The sequence below is a fragment of the Entelurus aequoreus genome, linkage group LG25 (genome assembly GCF_033978785.1).
Source record: "Entelurus aequoreus isolate RoL-2023_Sb linkage group LG25, RoL_Eaeq_v1.1, whole genome shotgun sequence".
NCBI lineage: Eukaryota > Metazoa > Chordata > Actinopteri > Syngnathiformes > Syngnathidae > Entelurus > Entelurus aequoreus.
The window spans coordinates 4,524,922-4,549,990 of NC_084755.1; the positions used below are offsets into that span (position 1 = coordinate 4,524,922).

Sequence of the window (25,069 nt, forward strand, 5' to 3'; positions counted from 1 at the left end):
ATTGGAATTTTTTTTTTTTTTTAAGTAGTAAATATTGTAAGAAAAAACACTAGAAGTGAAAATAAATATTACCAGAAATTATTAAAATGTCCTAATTTTACAAATCTGAGTTGTAATATTGTAAGAAAAAACACTAGGAGTGAAAATAATTATTAAAATGTCCTAATTTTACAGATCTGAGTTGTAATATTGTATTGGAATTTTTTTTAAAGTGGTAAATATTGTAAGAAAAAACACTAGAAGTGAAAATAAATACCAGAAATTATTAAAATGTCCTAATTTTACAAATCTGAGTTGTAATATTGTATTGCAATTTTTTTTAAGTGGTAAATATTGTAAGAAAAAACACTAGGAGTGAAAATAAATACCTATTATTAAAATGTCATAGTTTTACCAAATCTGAGTTGTAATATTGTATTGGAATTTTTTTTTAAAGTGGTAAATATTGTAAGAAAAAACACTAGGAGTGAAAATAAATATTACCAGAAATTATAAAAATGTCAGTTTTGCCAAATTTGAGTTGTAATATTGTATTGGAATTTTTTTTTAAAGTGGTAAATATTGTAAGAAAAAACACTAGAAGTGAAAATTAATATTACCAGAAATTATTAAAATGTCCTAATTTTACAAATCTGAGTTGTAATATTGTATTGGAACATTTTTTTAAAGTGGTAAATATTGTAAGAAAAAACACTAGGAGTGAAAATAAATATTACCAGAAATTATTACAATTTCATAGTTTTACCAAATTTGAGTTGTAATATTGTATCATCATCATCAGCCATTGTCAGTCCACTGCTAGACGAAAGCCTCAGCATGTTTCTGCCATAGTGAACGATCTCTAGCTGCTCCCTGCCACTGCACTGTTCCCCAATATTTGTCTATCTCATCTCGCCATCTCACTCTTGGTCTTCCTCTATTTCTGCTCCCATCCATGGGTCTCCATGATGTCATTAGGGAAGTCCATCTATTATCTGTTCTACTGATATGTCCAGCCCACTTCCACTTACTGAATTTGATAGTTCTCATAATGTCTTGGACTTGCGTTTGTTTTCTCACCCATTCGTTTGTTTTTCTGTCTTTATATGTGATTCCGAGCATATTTCTTTCCATGTTGTGTTGTGCTGCTGCTATTTTTTTTTCCATTTTATTTGACAATGCCCAGGTTTCAGCTCCATATGTCATGGTTGGTAACACGCATTGATTAAAGACCTTTCTTTTTAGGCTTAACGGTATTTCTCCTCTCATGATGTTGCTCAGTTTTCCATATTGGCACCAGCCCAATCTGATTCTCCTCCCTATCTCCTGTTCTTGATTCTTTTCTTTCAGGCTAAATCTCTGCCCCAGATAGATATATTCATTAACTTCATCAATTTCATTTCCATTAACAGTCACAGGTCCATGAGGTACCATGGAATTTGCCATAACTTTAATATTGTATTGGAATTATTATTTTTTTAAAGTGGTAAATTTTGTAAGAAAAAACACCAGGAGTGAAAATTAATATTACCAGAAATTATTACAATTTCATAGTTTTACCAAATTTGAGTTGTAATATTGTATTGGAACATTTTTTTAAGTGGTAAATATTGTAAGAAAAAACACTAGAAGTGAAAATAAATATTACCAGAAATTATTAAAATTTCATAGTTTGACCAAATTTGAGTTGTAATATTGTATTGGAATTTTTTTTAAGTGGTAAATATTGTAAGAAAAAACACTAGGAGTGAAAATAAATACCAGAAATTATTAAAATGTCAGTTTTACCAAATTTGAGTTGTAATATTGTATTGGAAATTTTTTTTAAAGTTGTAAATATTGTAAGAAAAAACACTAGGAGTGAAAATTAATATTACCAGAAATTATTAAAATGTCCTAATTTTACAAATCTGAGTTGTAATATTGTATTGGAACATTTTTTTAAAGTGGTAAATATTGTAAGAAAAAACACTAGGAGTGAAAATTAATATTACCAGAAATTATTAAAATGTCATAGTTTTACCAAATTTGAGTTGTAATATTGTATTGGATTATTTTTTTTAAGTGGTAAATATTGTAAGAAAAAATATTAGAAGTGAAAATAAATATTACCAGAAATTATTACAATTTCATAGTTTTACCAAATTTGAGTTGTAATATTGTATTGGAATTATTATTTTTTTAAAGTGGTAAATTTTGTAAGAAAAAACACCAGGAGTGAAAATTAATATTACCAGAAATTATTACAATTTCATAGTTTTACCAAATTTGAGTTGTAATATTGTATTGGAACATTTTTTTAAGTGGTAAATATTGTAAGAAAAAACACTAGAAGTGAAAATAAATATTACCAGAAATTATTAAAATTTCATAGTTTGACCAAATTTGAGTTGTAATATTGTATTGGAATTTTTTTTAAGTGGTAAATATTGTAAGAAAAAACACTAGGAGTGACAATAAATACCAGAAATTATTAAAATGTCAGTTTTACCAAATTTGAGTTGTAATATTGTATTGGAAATTTTTTTTAAAGTTGTAAATATTGTAAGAAAAAACACTAGGAGTGAAAATTAATATTACCAGAAATTATTAAAATTTCATAGTTTTACCAAATTTGAGTTGTAATTTTTTTTAAAGTGGTAAATATTGTAAGAAAAAACACTAGGAGTGAAAATAAATATTACCAGAAATTATTAAAATGTCCTAATTTTACAAATCTGAGTTGTAATATTGTATTGGAATTTTTTTTTTTTTAAGTAGTAAATATTGTAAGAAAAAACACTAGAAGTGAAAATAAATATTACCAGAAATTATTAAAATGTCCTAATTTTACAAATCTGAGTTGTAATATTGTATTGGAATTTTTTTTTTTTAAGTAGTAAATATTGTAAGAAAAAACACTAGAAGTGAAAATAAATATTACCAGAAATTATTAAAATGTCCTAATTTTACAAATCTGAGTTGTAATATTGTATTGGAATTTTTTTTAAAGTGGTAAATATTGTAAGAAAAAACACTAGAAGTGAAAATAAATATTACCAGAAATTATTACAATTTCATAGTTTGACCAAATTTCAGTTGTAATATTGTATTGGAACAATTTTTTAAAGTGGTAAATATTGTAAAAAAAAACCCATAAGAATGTGAAAATAAATATTACCAGAAATTATTAAAATGTACTAATTTTCCGAATCTGAGTTGTAATATTGTATTGGAATTTTTTTTTAAAGTTGTAAATATTGTAAGAAAAAACACAAGGAGTGAAAATTAATATTACCAGAAATTATTAAAATTTCATAGTTTTACCAAATTTGAGTTTTAATATTGTATTGGATTCTTCTTTTTTTTTAAGTGGTAAATATTGTAAGAAAAAACACTAGGAGTGAAAATAAATATTACCAGAAATTATTAAAATGTCCTAATTTTACAAATCTGAGTTGTAATATTGTATTGGAATTATTATTTTTTTAAAGTGGTAAATATTGTAAGAAAAAACACCAGGAGTGAAAATTAATATTACCAGAAATTATTACAATTTCATAGTTTTACCAAATTTGAGTTGTAATATTGTATTGGAATTATTATTTTTTTAAAGTGGTAAATATTGTAAGAAAAAACACCAGGAGTGAAAATTAATATTACCAGAAATTATTACAATTTCATAGTTTTACCAAATTTGAGTTGTAATATTGTATTGGAACATTTTTTTAAGTGGTAAATATTGTAAGAAAAAACACTAGAAGTGAAAATAAATATTACCAGAAATTATTACAATTTCATAGTTTGACCAAATTTGAGTTGTAATATTGTATTGGAATTTTTTTTAAGTGGTAAATATTGTAAGAAAAAACACCAGGAGTGAAAATAAATACCAGAAATTATTAAAATTTCATAGTTTTACCAATTTTGAGTTGTAATATTGTATTACAATTTTTTTTAAGTGGTAAATATTGTAAGAGAAAACACTAGAAGTGAAAATAAATATTACCAGAAATTATTAAAATGTCCTAATTTTCCAAATCTGAGTTGTAATTTGTATTGGAATTTGTTTTTAAAGTGGTAAATATTGTAAGAAAAAACAGTAGAAGAGAAAATAAATATTACCAGAAATTATTAAAATGTCCTAATTTTACAAATCTGAGTAGTAATATTGAGGGCGGGTGACTTACCGCGGTGGGGTCGTGAGGTTCGTACATGTAGGACTCGGGGAAGGCCTTGGCCAGGGCCATGTGACGTGCAGACACGTAATACTGATGAAATGACACAAACATACAAATATCATCTTACATTGTCACTTCTAGACAGCTAGTGAGTCCATGATCGTGACTTCTGTTTTGTTTGATCAGCCGTTTTACTGCCGTGTTATTTTGAAACAATTATGGTATGGAAATAAAGATTTACAGATTATTTCAGTGTAAATAACTCATTTTGTCATAATAGTCCGTAAAATATGAAAAACATTTTTTTTACCCTAAAACGTAGTGGGTGTGGCTTATATACCGGCGTGCTCTCCAGTCTGGAAAAGACGGTAGGTGGATTTGAAGACCTACCCTGCCGAGGTATCTCCAGTCCAGGAGGTCACTCAGGCGCTCGGTGCGGTTCCTCTGGATGATCCTCTGGCGCCGGCTCTGCTTGCAGAACTGGAACAGGAAGGACGTGAGCTGGTTACACGACTCGTCCACCCCGCGATACCGGCGGTCCAGGATGTAGATGCCTGCACGAGACAAAGGTGTGAGAGGGAGCGTCTCCGGGCGGGTGCTGTTAGGGAGAGTGAGAGGCACCGTAGGCTGAGGGGTCTGCGATGTGTTCCTCCATGAAGCAACCGAAGCCCGACAGGTTGGTGGAGATGGAAGGAATCCCCATGACCGTGCACTCCGCTACAAGTCAACATGCACAGCCACGTCACTCACAGCAGCGGCGGCGTGCTCGCCAAGCGTGATCCCACCTGGCGTGTAGCCCCAAGGCTCGTAGTAGGAAGGGAAGACGCCCAGGTGACATCCTCGCACAAACTCCTCGTAGTCCATGGGAAGGAGAGGCGAGGTGGAGGACAGGAACTCAGGATGGAAAATAATCTGCAGGCATGGAAAACATCATCAGCCTGCATTTTTAATGACTCATGTACGTACACGCTAACATCACTTCACACCCCTGAACATGAATATTAACACCTGGACATGAATATCATCATCAGCCTGCATTTTTAATGACTCATGTATGTACACGCTAACATCACTTCACACCCCTGAACATGAATATTACACCTGGACATGAATATTAACTGAACATGAATATTAACCCCTGAAGATGAATATTGACCACTGAACATGAATATTAACTGAAGATGAATATTAACCCCTGAACATGAATATTAACAACTGTACATGAATATTAACCCCTGAAGATGAATATTAACACCTGGATATGAATATTAGCCCCTGAAGATTAATATTAACCCCTGAAGATGAATATTAACCCCTGAACATGAATATTAACAACTGAACATGAATATTAACCCCTGAACATGAATATTAACAACTGAACATGAATATTAACCCCTGAACATGAATATTAACAACTGAACATGAATATTAACACCTGAACATGAATATTAACCCCTGAAGATGAATATTAACACCTGGACATGAATATTAGCCCCAGAAGATGAATATTAACCCCTGAACATGAATATTAACACCTGAACATGAATACGAACCCCTGAACATGAATATTAGCCCCAGAAGATGAATATTAACCCCTGAACATGAATATTAACCCCTGAACATGAATATTAACAACCGAACATGAATATTAACACCTGGACATGAATATTAGCCCCAGAAGATGAATATTAACCCCTGAACATGAATATTAACACCTGAACATGAATATTAACCCCTGAACATGAATATTAACCCCTGAAGATGAATATGAACCCCTGAACATGAATATTAACACCTGAACATGAATATTAACCCCTGAACATGAATATTAACCCCTGAAGATGAATATGAACCCCTGAACATGAATATTAACACCTGAAGATGAATATTAACACCTGGACATGAATATTAACCCCTGAACATGAATATTAACACCTGAAGATGAATATTAACACCTGGACATGAATATTAACACCTGAACATGAATATTAGCCCCTGAACATGAATATTAACACCTGGACATGAATATTAACACCTGGACATGAATATTAGCCCCAGAAGATGAATATTAACCCCTGAACATGAATATTAACCCCTGAACATGAATATTAACACCTGAAGATGAATATTAACACCTGGACATGAATATTAACACCTGAACATGAATATTAGCCCCTGAACATGAATATTAACACCTGGACATGAATATTAACACCTGGACATGAATATTAGCCCCAGAAGATGAATATTAACCCCTGAACATGAATATTAACCCCTGAACATGAATATTAACACCTGAAGATGAATATTAACACCTGGACATGAATATTAGCCCCAGAACATGAATATTAGCCCCAGAACATGAATATTAACCCCTGAACATGAATATTAACACCTGAACATGAATATTAACCCCTGAACATGAATATTAACACCTGAACATGAATATTAGCCCCAGAAGATGAATATTAACCCCAGAAGATGAATATTAACCCCAGAAGATGAATATTAGACCCAGAAGATGAATATTAACCCCTGAACATGAATATTAACACCTGAACATGAATATTAACCCCTGAACATGAATATTAACCCCTGAAGATGAATATGAACCCCTGAACATGAATATTAACACCTGAACATGAATATTAACCCCTGAAGATGAATATGAACCCCTGAACATGAATATTAACACCTGAAGATGAATATTAACACCTGGACATGAATATTAACCCCTGAACATGAATATTAACACCTGGACATGAATATTAACACCTGAAGATGAATATTAACACCTGGACATGAATATTAACACCTGGACATGAATATTAACCCCTGAACATGAATATGCGTACCTTGACGCGGTCAGCAGAGCTGTTGAAGAGGCCGATACGGCGCACGCAGCTGAGGATGGGGTCAGTGGTATCCTCCAGCATGTTGTGAGTGCAGACAGGAGGCTGACATTGTCTCTGTGTGGCAAAGATGGCTCTCTTCATGATGGTGAAGTCCTCCTTGTCCAGCATCTTGGACACGTCTGGCAGCTGGCCCCTGAACACATTCATTACTCAGCTGGCCCCTGAACACATTCATTACTCAGCTGGCCCCTGAACACATTCATTACTCAGCTGGCCCCTGAACACATTCTTTACTCAGCTGGCCCCTGAACACATTCATTACTCAGCTGGCCCCTGAACACATTCTTTACTCAGCTGGCCCCTGAACACATTCATTACTCAGCTGGCCCCTGAACACATTCATTACTCAGCTGGCCCCTGAACACATTCATTACTCAGCTGGCCCCTGAACACATTCATTACTCAGCTGGCCCCTGAACACATTCATTACTCAGCTGGCCCCTGAACACATTCATTACTCAGCTGGCCCCTGAACACATTCATTACTCAGCTGGCCCCTGAACACATTCATTACTCAGCTGGCCCCTGAACACATTCTTTACTCAGCTGGCCCCTGAACACATTCATTACTCAGCTGGCCCCTGAACACATTCTTTACTCAGCTGGCCCCTGAACACATTCTTTACTCAGCTGGCCCCTGAACACATTCATTACTCAGCTGGCCCCTGAACACATTCATTACTCAGCTGGCCCCTGAACACATTCATTACTCAGCTGGCCCCTGAACACATTCATTACTCAGCTGGCCCCTGAACACATTCATTACTCAGCTGGCCCCTGAACACATTCATTACTCAGCTGGCCCCTGAACACATTCTTTACTCAGCTGGCCCCTGAACACATTCATTACTCAGCTGGCCCCTGAACACATTCTTTACTCAGCTGGCCCCTGAACACATTCTTTACTCAGCTGGCCCCTGAACACATTCTTTACTCAGCTGGCCCCTGAACACATTCTTTACTCAGCTGGCCCCTGAACACATTCTTTACTCAGCTGGCCCCTGAACACATTCTTTACTCAGCTGGCCCCTGAACACATTCTTCACTACAACTTTTCACGCCCCCCCACCCCCTGTTCATTGTTTCAACTGTGTTTGTCAAGACAGTTCTTTACTAACACTAAATAAGCCATTAAACTATTGCCTCTCACGCCCCCTTCCCTCGACCCCACACCACACCTCCCAGAGACATCATTGTTTTCACGCCCCCCCTGAAGCCAATATTTAGTTTAGTATCTAAATGTGTCAAGATAGTTCTTTACTAAAACAAAAAATACTATTACGCTATTGCCTCTCACGCCCCCTTTCCCCCCCAACACCTCACGGCACCCCCTGACAGAATTATTTTCACCCCCCCCCCTCCTGAAGCCAATATTAATTTATTTTCATGCCCCCCCCCCGCACCCCTGAAGCCAATATTTATTTTTGTATCTAAATGTGTCAAGATAGTTCTTTGCTAACACTAAAAAAGCTATTATGCTATTGCCTCTCACGCCCCCTTCCCCTGACACCACGCCTCCCAGAGACATCATTGTTTTCACGCCCCCCCTGAATTTAATGTTTATTTTTTTTATTTGTATTTGTCAAGATAGTTCTTTACTAAAACAAAAAACACTATTACGCTATTGCCTCTCACGCCCCCTTTCCCCCCCCAACACCTCACGGTGCCCCCTGACAGATTTATTTTCACGCCCCCCCCCGAAGCCAATACTTATTTTTGTATCTAAATGTGTCAAGATAGTTCTATACTAACACTAAAGAAGCTATTACGCTATTGCCTCTCACGCCCTCTTCCCCCAACACCCCACCACACCACGCCTCCCAGGGACATCATTGTTTTCACGCCCCCCCCTGAAGTTAATGTTTATTTGTATGTGTCAAGATAGTTCTTCACTAAAACAAAAAATACTATTAAGCAATCACCTCTAACGCACCCCCGTACACCCCCCTGACACCTCACGGCGGCCCCTGACCGAATTATTTTCACGCCCCCCCTGAAGCCAATATTTATTTTTGTATCTAAATGTGTCAAGATAGTTCTTTACTAACACTAAAAAAGCTATTATGCTATTGCCTCTCACGTTCCTTCCCTCGACACCCCACCATGCCTCCCAGGGACATCATTGTTTTCACGCCCCCCCCTGAAGTGAATGATTATTTATCTGTATGTGCTCTCTCCTCTCACGCCCCCCCCCCTCCCACACATAACACTGATCTAGTTCTGGGGCAAACCAGCGGAGCTATGATGCCTAGCGCCATCTGTTGTAACGACAAGCTACACCAGGAAGTCCCATCATAATGTGTTTAGCAGTCTTGGAAACAGTACAAAAAGGAACAAAGGTCAGTCCACATTTATAAAGCATGCAGAGCTTGACGTACACGAGCAGCGACTCATAAAGTTTCTTCCCGAAGCGTTCCTTCACGGTTTGAGCCGTGTCCCTGTCAGCCAGAAGGAAACTCTCGTTAGTACAACATGTGTGTTGGAACTTATAGCACAATATAATAATAACACCAATAATAACAACTCTAATAATAGGATGATTATGATCATAAGTATAATGAATAAAACATGATTAGATATTAAAACTTCATTGCAGAATATTGAATAACACTAATAATAATAACACTGATAATAAGATGATTATGATCATAAGTATAATGAATACAACATGACTAAATATTAAAACTTGATAGCAGAATATTGAATAACACTAATAATAATAATCAATCAATCAATGTTTAGTTATATAGCCCTAAATCACGAGTGTCTCAAAGGGCTGCACAAGCCACAACGACATCCTCGGCTCAGATCCCATATGTTATAATAATAATAATAATAACACTGATAATAAGATGATTATGATCAATAAGATGATTATGATCATAAGTATAATGACTAAAACATGATTATATATTAAAACTTGATAGCAGATTATAGACTAACACTAATAATAAAACTGATAAGATGATTATGATCATAAGTATAATAAATAAAACAATTATAAATTAAAACTTGATAGCAGAATATTGACTAACACTAATAATAACAACACTGATAAGATGATTATGATCATAAGTATAATGAATAAAACAATTATAAATTAAAACTTGATAGCAGAATATTGACTAACACTAATAATAACAACACTGATAAGATGATTATGAACATAAGTATAATGAATAAAACATGATGATACATTTAAACTTGATAGCACAATATTGACTAACACTAATAATAATAATAATAACACTGATAAGATGATTATGATCATAAGTATAATGAATAAAACATGATTGTATATTAAAACTTGATAGCAGAATATTGAATAACACTAATAATAATAGCACTGATAATAAGATGATTATGATCATAAGTATAATGAATAAAACATGATTATATATTAAACCTTGATAGCAAAATATAGACTAACACTAATAATAATAATAATAACACTATTAAGATGATTATGATCATAAGTATAATGAATAAAACATGACTATATATTTAAACTTGATAGCAGAATATTGACGAACACTAATAATAATAATAATAATAACAGTAACATTGATAATAAGATGATTATGATCATAAGTATAATGAATAAAACATGATTATATATTAAAACTTGATAGCAAAATATTGAATAATAATAATAATAACACTGATAATAAGATGATTATGATCATAAGTATAATGAATAAAACATGATTATATATTAAAACTTGATAGCAGAATATTGAATAATAATAATAATAATAACACTGATAATAAGATGATTATGATCATAAGTATAATGAATAAAACATGATTATATATTAAACCTTGATAGCAAAATATAGACTAACACTAATAATAATAATAACACCAATAAGATGATTATGATCATAAGTATAATGAATAAAACATGACTATATATTTAAACTTGATAGCAGAATATTGACGAACACTACTAATAATAATAATAACAGTAACATTGATAATAAGATGATTATGATTATAAGTATAATGAATAAACATGACTATGTATTAAAACTTGATAGCAGAATATTGACCAACACTAATAATCATAATAATAATAATAATTATGATCATAAGTATAATGAATAAAACATGACTAAATATTAAAACTTGAGAGCAGAATATTGACTAAGACTAATAAGAAGATGATAAGTAAAAAGAATAAAACATGTTTAAATATTAAAAATGCTCCCTCGCCAAAGTTGCTTCCTGACTGCTTGGCCTTTCAGCGTCTCCACGTTGAAGTTGTTGGTGCGAGCTGGCATGATGAAGAAGGTGATGACCGTCACGTCGCTGTGATTCACCTGCACACACAATCACCATCACTCAATCATGAAATGTATTTAGATATTAGATAATGGCACTTTTACTAACGCAGTTCTCGATTAAATTCCAATTATAATTATATAATGAGCCACTTGGTTTTTTTTTTCAATATTTCTTTACGTCATTTCGTCCCATTTGAACACGGAAGGTCGAAGTGGCGCCAAGAAGACCAAAGAGCAGAGAACTTACTCTCAGCAGATAGTTGAGTCTCGCTAGAGCCTCCAGGAAGATGTCCGCTCCTTTGTTGATGAACTCGTACCTCCCGGCGATGAAGAGGAACAAGCACTTGTCCAGGTCGAAGTCCAGGTGCCTGAGGGTCCAGGGAAAAGCCAAATAAGTAAAAAGAACAATGAGTTAAAGCTGCAAGCAGCGATGGACAGGACCGACTTTGACGGCACATAAAGTCCAAACCGGAGAAGAAATTAAAACTCTTTGGTCAACTTTTAATCAGAAGGGTTCAATCTCTCTCCTGTGCTCGTTTGAAGCCGACACCACAAACACACTCAGAGGAGATCATGTTTGAAAAAAGGTGACCGGTTTTTACAAAACTTTTGTTTTGAAGGGAGAATTGCAAACTTCCTGTTGATTTTTGCTGGGGGTTGTCAATATATAAGTGAGACCTACATAGAGGTTTTTGTTTCAAGTCTCTAAGGCATTCCTACTGGAAGTTACAGGCAGTTTTGTCTGAGTTTTCTTCCTAGGAGCAGTTGTGTCTGTGTTTTCTTCCTTTTGCTGAAGGATGTCAATGTATGAAATCTAGGTCTAAGTGAGACCTACATAGAGGTTTTTGTTTCATGTCTCTATGACATTTCTACCAGAAGTTACAAGCAGTTTTGTCTGTGTTTTTTCCTAGGGGGCGCTAGAGCGCAATTTTGAGTTTTGGGGTCAGGTTTTTTTATTAGATCGCAATTTTTGCCAGTCCTGAAGTGTGTGTCCAGTTTGGTGAGTTTTGAAGCATGTTAAGGGGGTCAAATTACAGCTCAAAGAGGCAAAAGTGACAGTTTTTACTAAACTTTTGTTTTGAAGGGTGAATTGCCAAATTCCTGTGGATTTTTGCTGAAGGATGTCAATGTATGAAATCTAGGTCTAAGTCAGACCTACATAGAGGTTTTTGTTTCATGTCTCTACGACATTTCTACTGGAAGTTACAAGCAGTTTTGTCTGTTTTTTCCTAGGGGGCGCTAGAGCGCAATTTTGAGTTTTGGGGTCGGGTTTTTTTATTAGATCGCAATTTTTGCAAGTCCTGATGTGTGTGTCCAGATTGGTGAGTTTTGAAGCATGTTAAGGGGGTCAAATAACAGCTCAAAGAAGCAAAAGTGACAGTTTTTACTTAACTTTTGTTTTGAAGGGTGAATTGCCAAATTCCTGTGGATTTTTGCTGAAGGATGTCAATGTATGAAATCTAGGTCTAAGTCAGACCTACATAGAGGTTTTTGTTTCATGTCTCTACGACATTTCTACTGGAAGTTACAAGCAGTTTTGTCTGTTTTTTCCTAGGGGGCGCTAGAGCGCAATTTTAAGTTTTGGGGTTTGGTTTTTTGATTAGATGGCAATTTTGGCCAGTCCTGATGTGTGTGTCCAGTTTGGTGAGTTTTGAAGCATGTTAAGGGGGTCAAATTACAGCTCAAAGAGGCAAAAGTGACAGTTTTTACTAAACTTTTGTTTTGAAGGGGGAATTGCCAACCTCCTGTGGACTTTTGCTGAAGGATGTCAATGTATGAAATCTAGGTCTAAGTCAGACCTACATAGAGGTTTTTGTTTCATGTCTCTACGACATTTCTACCGGAAGTTACAAGCAGTTTTGTCTGTGTTTTTTCCTAGGGGGCGCTAGAGCGCAATTTTGAGTTTTGGGGTCGGGTTTTTTTATTAGATCGCAATTTTTGCCAGTCCTGATGTGTGTGTCCAGTTTGGTGAGTTTTGAAGCATGTTAAGGGGGTCAAATTACAGCTCAAAGAAGCAAAAGTGACAGTTTTTACTAAACTTTTGTTTTGAAGGGGGAATTGCCAACTTTCTGTTGATTTTTGCTGAAGGATGTCAATGTATGAAATCTAGGTCTAAGTCAGACCTACATAGAGGTTTTTGTTTCATGTCTCTACGACATTTCTACCGGAAGTTACAAGCAGTTTTGCCTGTGTTTTTCCCTAGGGGGCGCTAGAGCGCAATTTTAAGTTTTGGGGTTTGGTTTTTTGATTAGATGGCAATTTTCGCCAGTCCTGAAGTGTGTCCAGATTGGTGAGTTTTGAAGCATGATAAGGGGGTCAAATTACAGCTCAAAGAGGCAAAAGTGACAGTTTTTACTAAACTTTTGTTTTGAAGGGGGAATTGCCAACTTCCTGTGGATTTTTGCTGAAGGATGTCAATGTATGAAATCTAGGTCCAAGTCAGACCTACATAGAGGTTTTTGTTTCATGTCTCTACGACATTTCTACTGGAAGTTACAAGCAGTTTTGTCTGTTTTTTCCTAGGGGGCGCTAGAGCGCAATTTTAAGTTTTGGGGTTTGGTTTTTTGATTAGATGGCAATTTTCGCCAGTCCTGAAGTGTGTGTCAAATATGGTGAGTTTTGAAGCATGTTAAGGGGGTCAAATTACAGCTCAAAGAGGCAAAAGTGACAGTTTTTACTAAACTTTTGTTTTGAAGGGGGAATTGCCAACTTCCTGTGGATTTTTGCTGAAGGATGTCAATGTATGAAATCTAGGTCTAAGTCAGACCTACATAGAGGTTTTTGTTTCATGTCTCTACGACATTTCTACTGGAAGTTACAAGCAGTTTTGTCTGTTTTTTCCTAGGGGGCGCTAGAGCGCAATTTTGAGTTTTGGGGTCAGGTTTTTTTATTAGATCGCAATTTTTGCCAGTCCTGATGTGTGTGTCCAGATTGGTGAGTTTTGAAGCATGTTAAGGGGGTCAAATTACAGCTCAGACAAGCAAAAGTGACAGTTTTTACTAAACTTTTGTTTTGAAGGGGGAATTGCCAACTTCCTGTGGATTTTTGCTGAAGGATGTCAATGTATGAAATCTAGGTCTAAGTCAGACCTACATAGAGGTTTTTGTTTCATGTCTCTACGACATTTCTACTGGAAGTTACAAGCAGTTTTGTCTGTTTTTTCCTAGGGGGCGCTAGAGCGCAATTTTGAGTTTTGGGGTCAGGTTTTTTTATTAGATCGCAATTTTTGCCAGTCCTGATGTGTGTGTCCAGATTGGTGAGTTTTGAAGCATGTTAAGGGGGTCAAATTACAGCTCAGACAAGCAAAAGTGACAGTTTTTACTAAACTTTTGTTTTGAAGGGGGAATTGCCAACTTCCTGTGGATTTTTGCTGAAGGATGTCAATGTATGAAATCTAGGTCTAAGTCAGACCTACATAGAGGTTTTTGTTTCATGTCTCTACGACATGTCTACCGGAAGTTACAAGCAGTTGTGTCTGTTTTTTCCTAGGGGGCGCTAGAGCGCAATTTTAAGTTTTGGGGTTTGGTTTTTTGATTAGATGGCAATTTTCGCCAGTCCTCATGTGTGTGTCAAATATGGTGAGTTTTGAAGCATGTTAAGGGGGTCAAATTACAGCTCAAGAAGCAAAAGTGACAGTTTTTACTAAACTTTTGTTTTGAAGGGGGAATTGCCAACTTCCTGTGGATTTTTGCTGAAGGATGTCAATGTATGAAATCTAGGTCCAAGTCAGACCTACATAGAGGTTTTTGTTTCATGTCTCTACGACATTTCTACTGGAAGTTACAAGCAGTTTTGTCTGTTTTTTCCTAGGGGGCGCTAGAGCGCAATTTTAAGTTTTGGGGTTTGGTTTTTTGATTAGATGGCAATTTTCGCCAGTCCTGAAGTGTGTGTCAAATATGGTGAGTTTTGAAGCATGTTAAGGGGGTCAAACTACAGCTCAAAGAGGCAAAAGTGACAGTTTTTACTAAACTTTTGTTTTGAAGGGGGAATTGCCAACTTCCTGTTGATTTTTGCTGAAGGCTGTCAATGTATGAAATCTAGGTCTAAGTCAGACCTACATAGAGGTTTTTGTTTTATGTCTCTACGACATTTCTACCGGAAGTTACAAGCAGTTTTGTCTGTGTTTTTTCCTAGGGGGCGCTAGAGCGCAATTTTGAGTTTTGGGGTCGGGTTTTTTGATTAGATGGCAATTTTCGCCAGTCCTGAAGTGTGTCCAGATTGGTGAGTTTTGAAGCATGTTAAGGGGGTCAAATTACAGCTCAAAAAAGCAAAAGTGACAGTTTTTACTAAACTTTTGTTTTGAAGGGGTAATTGCCAACTTCCTGTGGATTTTTGCTGAAGGATGTCAATGTATGAAATCTAGGTCTAAGTCAGACCTACATAGAGGTTTTTGTTTCATGTCTCTACGACATTTCTACTGGAAGTTACAAGCAGTTTTGTCTGTTTTTTCCTAGGGGGCGCTAGAGCGCAATTTTGAGTTTTGGGGTCGGGTTTTTTTATTAGATCGCAATTTTTGCAAGTCCTGACGTGTGTGTCCAGATTGGTGAGTTTTGAAGCATGTTAAGGGGGTCAAATTAAGCCTCAAAGAAGCAAAAGTGACAGTTTTTACTAAACTTTTGTTTTGAAGGGGGAATTGCCAACTTCCTGTTGATTTTTGCTGAAGGATGTCAATGTATGAAATCTAGGTGTAAGTCAGACCTACATAGAGGTTTTTGTTTCATGTCTCTACGACATTTCTACCGGAAGTTACAAGCAGTTTTGTCTGTGTTTTTTCCTAGGGGGCGCTAGAGCGCAATTTTAAGTTTTGGGGTTTGTTTTTTTGATTAGATGGCATTTTTCGCCAGTCCTGAAGTGTGTGTCAAATATGGTGAGTTTTGAAGCATGATAAGGGGGTCAAATTACAGCTCAAAGAGGCGGCGTAATAATAATAAAGAATAAAAGGTTACAATAACAATAGGGTCCTCTGTCCCAAAAGGACATTGCGGTCCCTAATAAAATGAATAAAAAAAAGTGTGACTGACCCGTAAAAATGTCCCCTGACAAACTCCTGAATCCGATTCTTGCTTTGGGCGTGGAGGTTCTGGAACTCGTGCACGGCTGAGAACTTCTTGACGTTCAGCCCGTTGGGAGTGACAATGTCTGTGTGGGACAAGAAACACATTTCTGCATTTTAATGACATGAAGCCTTCAAGCCTGTTTTTGGGTTCAAGACATCATGGATGGCTTCTTTTCAAGACCAACTTGTCCAGTAGTGCCCTCTGCTGGATGCAATGGTACTTGCAGATAGAAGGTCACAGCCATCCCATCTGGAGTCCCACAGGGCTCAGTACTCGGCCCGGTCTCAGGGTTATACTTTGCTCCCGGATGGAAGAGCGGTCTGGCGTACCTGGCTTCCTCTTGAGCAGGTGCTCCGCCTCGATGGCTGTGATCTGGGACACGGTGGTGAAGACGTGTGCGCAATGCGCCGCCGCCCGCTCCAGACAGTAGCGGTGGTAGATCTGACGGTCGCCCGCCTCCTTGTCCACGTTGAACTGGTCCACACACACAAGACAAGCAGACCGGATGTTAGAATAATTATGTGTAAGTTATCACACAACTCTTATGCTTAAAGGCCGTTGCTATAGTTATTATCAATTGTGCCGAAGTTGTACTTTTCTATCTGTGCCAAGGGACAACTTGCAATCTTGGATTGCGAGTCGTCTCGTATCAGTGTTTGTGTCCAGACCCGGCCTGCTGACTGCCAAGGGCGAACATCGAGTACCGTGACGCAGACAAAGCAGAGACAGGGCTATATCACATGTGTCAGTACATTTGCATTTCTGAATAATCATATATTGTGTCTAACTGGGGCTGCTGAAATTACCCCCCTTCCTTCAGAAGCAGCCTCAGTGATGTAACCAGGGACCTCCCAAGTAAATAGAGGAGCACGTGGGCTGTGCCTTAGAGCGTAGGTTGGAACTGTAACTAAGTGTACAGCCCAACACGTGTCTCCTTTGTAACGCGTTAGTCCCAACACTGGTCACTAAGGTGTTGAACTAAGTCGTGTGTCACTAAGGTGTTGAACTAAGTCGTGTGTCACTAAGGTGTTGAACTAAGTCGTGTGTCACTAAGGTGTTGAACTAACTCGTGTGTCACTAAGGTGTTGAACTAAGTCGTGTGTCACTAAAGTGTTGAACTAAGTCGTGTGTCACTAAGGTGTTGAACTAACTCGTGTGTCACTAAGGTGTTGAACTAAGTCGTGTGTCACTAAAGTGTTGAACTAAGTCGTGTGTCACTAAGGTGTTGAACTAAGTCGTGTGTCACTAAGGTGTTGAACTAACTTGTGTGTCACTAAGGTGTTGAACTAAGTCGTGTGTCACTAAAGTGTTGAACTAAGTCGTGTGTCACTAAGGTGTTGAACTAACTCGTGTGTCACTAAGGTGTTGAACTAAGTCGTGTGTCACTAAAGTGTTGAACTAAGTCGTGTGTCACTAAGGTGTTGAACTAACTTGTGTGTCACTAAGGTGTTGAACTAACTTGTGTGTCACTAAGGTGTTGAACTAAGTCGTGCGTCACTAAGGTGTTGAACTAAGTCGTGTGTCACTAAGGTGTTGAACTAACTCGTGCGTCACTAAGGTGTTGAACTAAGTCGTGTGTCACTAAGGTGTTGAACTAAGTCGTGTGTCACTAAGGAGTTGAAGTAACTCGTGTGTCACTAAGGTGTTGAACTAACTCGTGTGTCACTAAGGTGTTGAACTAAGTCGTGTGTCACTAAGGTGTTGAACTAAGTCGTGTGTCACTAAGGTGTTGAACTAAGTCGTGTGTCACTAAGGTGTTGAACTAAGTCGTGTGTCACTAAGGTGTTGAACTAACTCGTGTGTCACTAAGGTGTTGAACTAAGTCGTGTGTCACTAAGGTGTTGAACTAAGTCGTGTGTCACTAAGGAGTTGAACTAAGTCGTGTGTCACTAAGGTGTTGAACTAAGTCGTGTGTCACTAAGGTGTTGAACTAAGTCGTGTGTCACTAAGGAGTTGAAGTAACTCGTGTGTCACTAAGGTGTTGAACTAACTCGTGTGTCACTGAGGTGTTGAACTAAGTCGTGTGTCACTAAGGTGTTGAACTAACTCGTGTGTCACTAAGGTGTTGAACTAACTCGTGTGTCACTAAGGTGTTGAACTAAGTCGTGTGTCACTAAGGTGTTGAACTAAGTCGTGTGTCACTAAGGTGTTGAACTAAGTCGTGTGTCACTAAGGTGTTGAACTAACTCGTGTGTCACTAAGGTGTTGAACTAAGTCGTGTGTCACTGAGGTGTTGAACTAAGTCGTGTGTCACTAAGGTGTTGAACTAAGTCGTGTGTCACTAAGGTGTTGAACTAAGTCGTGTGTCACTAAGGTGTTGAACTAAGTCGTGTGTCACTAAGGTGTTGAACTAAGTCGTGTGTCACTAAGGTGTTGAACTAAGTCGTGTGTCACTGAGGTGTTGAACTAAGTCGTGTGTCACTAAGGTGTTGAACTAAGTCGTGTGTCACTAAGGTGTTGAACTAAGTCGTGTGTCACTAAGGTGTTGAACTAAGTCGTGTGTCACTAAGGTGTTGAACTAAGTCGTGTGTCACTAAGGTGTTGAACTAAGTCGTGTGTCACTAAGGTGTTGAACTAACTCGTGTGTCACTAAGGTGTTGAACTAACTCGTGTGTCACTAAGGTGTTGAACTAAGTCGTGTGTCACTAAGGTGTTGAACTAAGTCGTGTGTCACTAAGGTGTTGAACTAAGTCGTGTGTCACTAAGGTGTTGAACTAAGTCGTGTGTCACTAAGGTGTTGAACTAAGTCGTGTGTCACTAAGGTGTTGAACTAAGTCGTGTGTCACTAAGGTGTTGAACTAAGTCGTGTGTCACTAAGGTGTTGAACTAAGTCGTGTGTCATTAAGGTGTTGAAATAAGTTGTGTGTCACTAAGGTGTTGAACTAAGTTGTGTGTCACTAAGGTGTTGAACAACCAACCTTGGCCAGTTTGTTGTAGAAGTCGACATTTCCAGCACACAGGTAGCGTCCCAGGAGTGTGGCGTGCGTGGTGAAAACGGTTGCTATGGGCAACTGTCTATGTCGGCACAAGACCAAGCCCAGGCCGGCCAACCACTCGTGGAAGTGGGCCACGACGTGCGGCGTCCCATCGCTCTGGGCCGCGTACTGCGGGCGGCAAACACACACACACACACACACACACACACACACACACACACACACACACACACACACACACACACACACACACACACACACACACACACACACACACACACACACACACACACACACACACACACACACACACACACACACACACACACACACACACACACACACACACACACACGTTGGTCACCCTCGCGACACGCTATCACCTTCACGTCAGGAAGTGGCACCTCTCCCAAAAGCCAGGCCGTCAGGAAGCCGAACAACACGGCGTCGTTGGCCTCGCGGTCGAACCACGGCACGCCCACGGCGCAGAGGTCCCACAGCTCGCTCTTCCACGTGTCCAGGGACCAGGCGGTGAAGCCCACATCGATCAGGATCACGTAAGGGCTGCCCTCGATGAGCCAGCGACCAAAGTAGACCTGCCAGTGGGACAAGTTGTTGTTGGAACCAAGTGGTTTTTATCCAGTCTCTAAATCAGGGGTCACCAACGCGGTGCCCGCGGGCACCAGGTAGCCCGTAAGGACCAGATGAGTAGCCCGCTGGCCTGTTCTAAAAATAGCTCAAATAGCAGCACTTACCAGTGAGCTGCCTCTATTTTTTAAATTGTATTTATTTACTAGCAAGCTGGTCTCGCTTTGCCCGACATTTTTAATTCTAAGAGAGACAAAACTCAAATAGAATTTGAAAATCCAAGAAAATATTTTAAAGACTTGGTCTTCACTTGTTTAAATAAATTCATAATTTTTTTTACTTTGCTTCTTATAACTTTTGAGAGACAATTTTAGAGAAAAAACACAACCTTAAAAATTATTTTAGGATTTTTTTAACACATATACCTTTTTACCTTTTAAATTCCTTCCTCTTCTTTCCTGACAATTTAAATCAATGTTCAAGTAAATTTAATTTTTTTTTGTAAAGAATAATAAATACATTTTAATTTAAAGGCCTACTGAAACCCACTACTACCGACCACGCAGTCTGATAGTTTATATATCAATGATGAAATCTTAACATTATAACACATGCCAATACGGCCGGGTTAACTTATAAAGTGACATTTTAAATTTGCCGCTAAACTTCCGGTTCGAAACGCCTCTGAGGATGACGTATGCGCGTGACGTAGCCCGGCGAACACGGGTATGCCTTCCACATTGAAGCCGATATGAAAAAGCTCTGTTTTCATTTCATAATTCCACAGTATTCTGGACATCTGTGTTCGTGAATCTGTTTCAATCATGTTCATTGCATTATGGAGAAGGAAGCCAAGCAAGCAAAGAAGAAAGTTGTCGGTGCGAAATGGACGTATTTTTCGAACGTAGTCAGCCACAACAGTACACAGCCGGCGCTTCTTTGTTTACATTCCCGAAAGATGCAGTCAAGATGGAAGAACTCGGATAACAGAGACTCTAACCAGGAGGACTTTTGATTTGGATACACAGACGCCTGTAGGGAACTGGGACAACACAGACTCTTACCAGGATTACTTTGATTTGGATGACAAAGACGCAGACGTGCTACTGTGAGTATGCAGCTTTGGCTTTTTTTTGCGTATGTACGTAACTTTTTTAAAATATATAAGCTTTATGAACCTTGGGTTAGGTGAACGGTCTTTTGGGCTGAGTGATTGTGTGTGTTGATCATGTGTTTGAATTGTATTGGCGTGTTCTATGGAGCTAGGAGCTAGCAGAGGAGCTAGGAGCTAGCATAACACGTACCGTACCGTATGTGCGCGTCACGTACGTAACTTTTTAAAAATATATAAGCTTTATGAACCTTGGGTTAGGTGAACGGTCTTTTGGGCTGAGTGATTGTGTGTGTTGATCGGGTGTTTGAATTGTATTGGCGTGTTCTATGGAGCTAGGAGCTAGCAGAGGAGCTAGGAGCTAGCATAACAAACACGCAGGTGTTATTATGCAGGATTAATTTGTGGCATATTAAATATAAGCCTGGTTGTGTTGTGGCTAATAGAGTATATATATGTCTTGTGTTTATTTACTGTTGTAGTCATTCCCAGCTGAATATCAGGTACCGTGAGTATGCAGCCTTGGCTGCTAAACATTCGATAACTTGACCGTATGTGCGCGTCACGTACGTAACTTTTTAAAAATATATAAGCTTTATGAACCTTGGGTTAGGTAAACGGTCTTTTGGGCTGAGTGATTGTGTGTGTTGATCAGGTGTTTGAATTGTATTGGCGTGTTCTATGGAGCTAGGAGCTAGCAGAGGAGCTAGGAGCTAGCATAACAAACACGCAGGTGTTTTTATGCAGGATTAATTTGTGGCATATTAAATATAAGCCTGGTTGTGTTGTGGCTAATAGAGTATATATATGTCTTGTGTTTATTTACTGTTGTAGTCATTCCCAGCTGAATATCAGGTCACCCCCGGCTCTCACAGCATCTTCCCTATCTGAATAGCTTCAACTCCCCACTAGTCCTTCACTTGCACTTTACTCATCCACAAATCTTTCATCCTCGCTCAAATTAATGGGGAAATTGTCGCTTTCTCGGTCCGAATCTCTCTCACTTCATGCGGCCATCATTGTAAACAATAGGGAACTTTGCGTATATGTTCACCCGACTACGTCACGCTACTTCCGGTAGGGGCAAGCCTTTTTTTTTATCAGATACCAAAAGTTGCAATCTTTATCGTCGTTGTTCTATACTAAATCCTTTCAGCAAAAATATGGCAATATCGCGAAATGATCAAGTATGACACATAGAATAGATCTGCTATCCCCGTTTAAATAAAAAAAATTCATTTCAGTAGGCCTTTAATTGTTCATTTTAGCTTCTGTTTTTACGACAAAGAATATTTGTGAAATATTTCTTCAAACTTATTATAATTAAAATTCAAAAAAATTATTCCGGCAAATCTAGAAAATCTGTAGAATCAAATTGAAATCTTGTTTCAAAGTCTTTTGAATTTCTTTAAAAAAAATTTGTCCTTGAAAATCTAGAAGAAATAATGATTTGTCTTTGTTAGAAATATAGCTCGGTCCAATTTGTTATATATTCTAACAAAGTGCAGATTGGATTTTAACCTATTTAAAACATGTCATCAAAATTCTAAAATTAATCTTAATCAGGAAAAAGTAGTAATGATGTTCTATAAATTATTTTTTTAATTTTTTCAAAAAGATTCGAATTAGCTAGTATTTTTTCTTCTTTTTTCGGTTGAATTTTGAATTTTAAAGAGTCGAAATTGGAGATAAACTATGTTTCAAAATTTAATTGTCATTTTTTTTCGTGTTTTCTCCTCTTTTAAACCGTTCAATTAAGTGTAAATATCATTAATTATTAATAATAACATAGAGTTAAAGGTAAATTGAGCAAATTGGCTATTTCTGGCAATTTATTTAAGTGTGTATCAAACTGGTAGCCCTTCGCATTAATCACTACCCAAGAAGTAGCTCTTGCTTTCAAAAAGGTTGGTGACCCCTGGTCTAAAAACTATGAATCAATGTAAACAACCCCAAAAGCAGTGAAGTTGTCACGTTGTGTAAATGGTAAATAAAAAGACAATACAACAAATCCTTTTCAACTTATATTCAATTAAATAGACTGCAAAGACAAGATATTTAACGTTCAAACTAGTAAACTTTGTTATTTTTTGCAAATATTAGCTCATTTGGAATTTGATGCCTGCAAAATGTTTCAAAAAAGCTGGCACAAGTGGCAAAAAAAGTTGAGGAATGCTCATCAAAGACTTATTTGGAACATCTCACAGGTGAACAGGCTAATTGGGAACAGGTGGGTGCCATGATTGGGTATAAAAGCAGCTTCCATGAAATGCTCAGTCGTTCACAAACAAGGACGGGGCGAGGGTCACCACTTTGTCAACAAATGCCTGAGCAAATTGTTTAAGAACGACATTTCTCAACCAAGCTATTGCAAGGAATTTAGGGATTTCACCATCTACGCTCCGTAATATCATCAAAAGGTTCAGAGAATCTGGAGAAATCACTGCACGTAAGCTGCAAGGCTGAAAACCAACATTGAATGCCCGTGACCCTGGATCCCTCAGGCGGTACTGCATCAAAAAGCGACATCAGTGTGTAAAGGATATCACCACATGGGGTCAGGAACACTTCAGAAAACCACTATCAGTAACTACAGTTGGTCGCTACATCTGTAAGTGCAAGTTAAAACTCTACTAAGCCATTTATCAACAACACCCAGAAACGCCGCCGGCTTCGCTGGCACAGAGCTCATCTAAGATGGACTGATGCAAAGTGGAAAAGTGTTCTGTGGTCTGACGAGTCCACATTTCAAATTGTTTTTGAAAACTGTGGACGTCGTGTCCTCCGGACCAAAGAGGAAAAGAACCATCCGGATTGTTCTAGGGTGACAGTGTAAAAGCCAGCATGTGTGATGGTATGGGGGTGTATTAGTGCCCAAGACATGGGTAACTTACACATCTGTGAAGGCGCCATTAATGCTGAAAGGTACATACAGCTTTTGGAGCAACATATGTTGTTATCATGGACGCCCCTGCTTATTTCAGCAAGACAATGCCAAGCCACGTGTTACATCAACGTGGCTTCATAGTAAAAGAGTGCGGGTACTAGACTGGCCTGCCTGTAGTCCAGACATTGAAAATGTGTGAAGGCTAAAATATGAGAAGGGAGACTGTTGAACAACTTAAGCTGTACATCAAGCAAGAATGGGAAATAATTCCACTTCAAAAATGTGTCTGCTCAGTTCCCAAACCTTTACTGGGTGTTGTTAAAAGGAAAGGCCATGTAACACACTGGTAAAAATGCCTTTTTTGCAATGTGTTGCTGCCATTAAATTCTAAGTTCATGATTATTTGCAAAAAACAATGAAGTTTCTCAGTGTGAACATGAAATATCTTGTCTTTGCAGTCTATTCCATTGAATATAAGTTGAAAAGGATTTGTTGTATTGTCTTTTTATTTAGCATTTACACAACGTGACAACTTCACTGCTTTTGGGGTTTTGTAAATAAAAATGTGATTTTGCCCTGTCGGTGATAGGAGGAAGTATTGCAATAAAACACATCTCACTTTAAAAATAGACGCAGCGTCGCTTGGAGCAAAATGCCAAAAGAGCACCGACACACACTTGCATCTATTTATGGGGTGTGTGTGTGTGTGTGTGTGTGTGTGTGTGTGTGTGTGTGTGTGTGTGTGTGTGTGTGTGTGTATGTGTGTGTGTGTCAGGGTAATAATACAACTTCTGACCTTTGTGGGGAAATGTCACACACATGATTGGAACAGACTCCCACTACAACTAGTCAAGTGGCACACTTGCTCCACCATAACGACAACATTCACATACAGTAGCGCAGTAGGCCTTAGTAATGATTAAAAACAAGGCAGATGTTGTATTTCATATGTTTGGCAACTGTAACATTACACACAGTTGGAATATTTAATGAAGGCGTACCACTAGATGGAGCCAACAGTTTGTAACTGTAAACATTTCCTGCAAAGAGTCACATGACACATTATATATATAATACATATATTTGTTCTCCTTAATCCAGTAAACAATTACTGGTAGCAGTACTCACTTTGTTCACGTTGTGACCTTGC

The 25,069-nt window shown here is 37.7% G+C and overlaps 1 protein-coding gene across 2 annotated transcripts in view; it reads right to left on the minus strand.

The window, feature by feature from the left end:
• The window catches only part of gys1 (glycogen synthase 1 (muscle)), a 64,777-nt gene that overhangs the window by 9,608 nt on the left and 30,100 nt on the right, over positions 1-25,069 (minus strand). For both annotated transcript variants that reach the window (XR_009824557.1, XM_062036931.1), the window contains exons 4-15: positions 19,738-19,929; positions 19,316-19,501; positions 16,727-16,871; positions 16,362-16,479; positions 11,588-11,708; positions 11,270-11,376; positions 9,433-9,492; positions 6,995-7,187; positions 4,925-5,051; positions 4,761-4,856; positions 4,530-4,693; positions 4,149-4,229 (exon numbers count right to left, since the gene is read on the minus strand). Coding sequence is in view for 1 of the 2 variants with exons in the window: in XM_062036931.1 (XP_061892915.1) it covers positions 4,149-4,229; positions 4,530-4,693; positions 4,761-4,856; positions 4,925-5,051; positions 6,995-7,187; positions 9,433-9,492; positions 11,270-11,376; positions 11,588-11,708; positions 16,362-16,479; positions 16,727-16,871; positions 19,316-19,501; positions 19,738-19,929 (1,590 nt within the window). In the remaining variant the exon portion in view is untranslated. The remainder of the gene's footprint in view (positions 1-4,148; positions 4,230-4,529; positions 4,694-4,760; positions 4,857-4,924; positions 5,052-6,994; positions 7,188-9,432; positions 9,493-11,269; positions 11,377-11,587; positions 11,709-16,361; positions 16,480-16,726; positions 16,872-19,315; positions 19,502-19,737; positions 19,930-25,069) is intronic.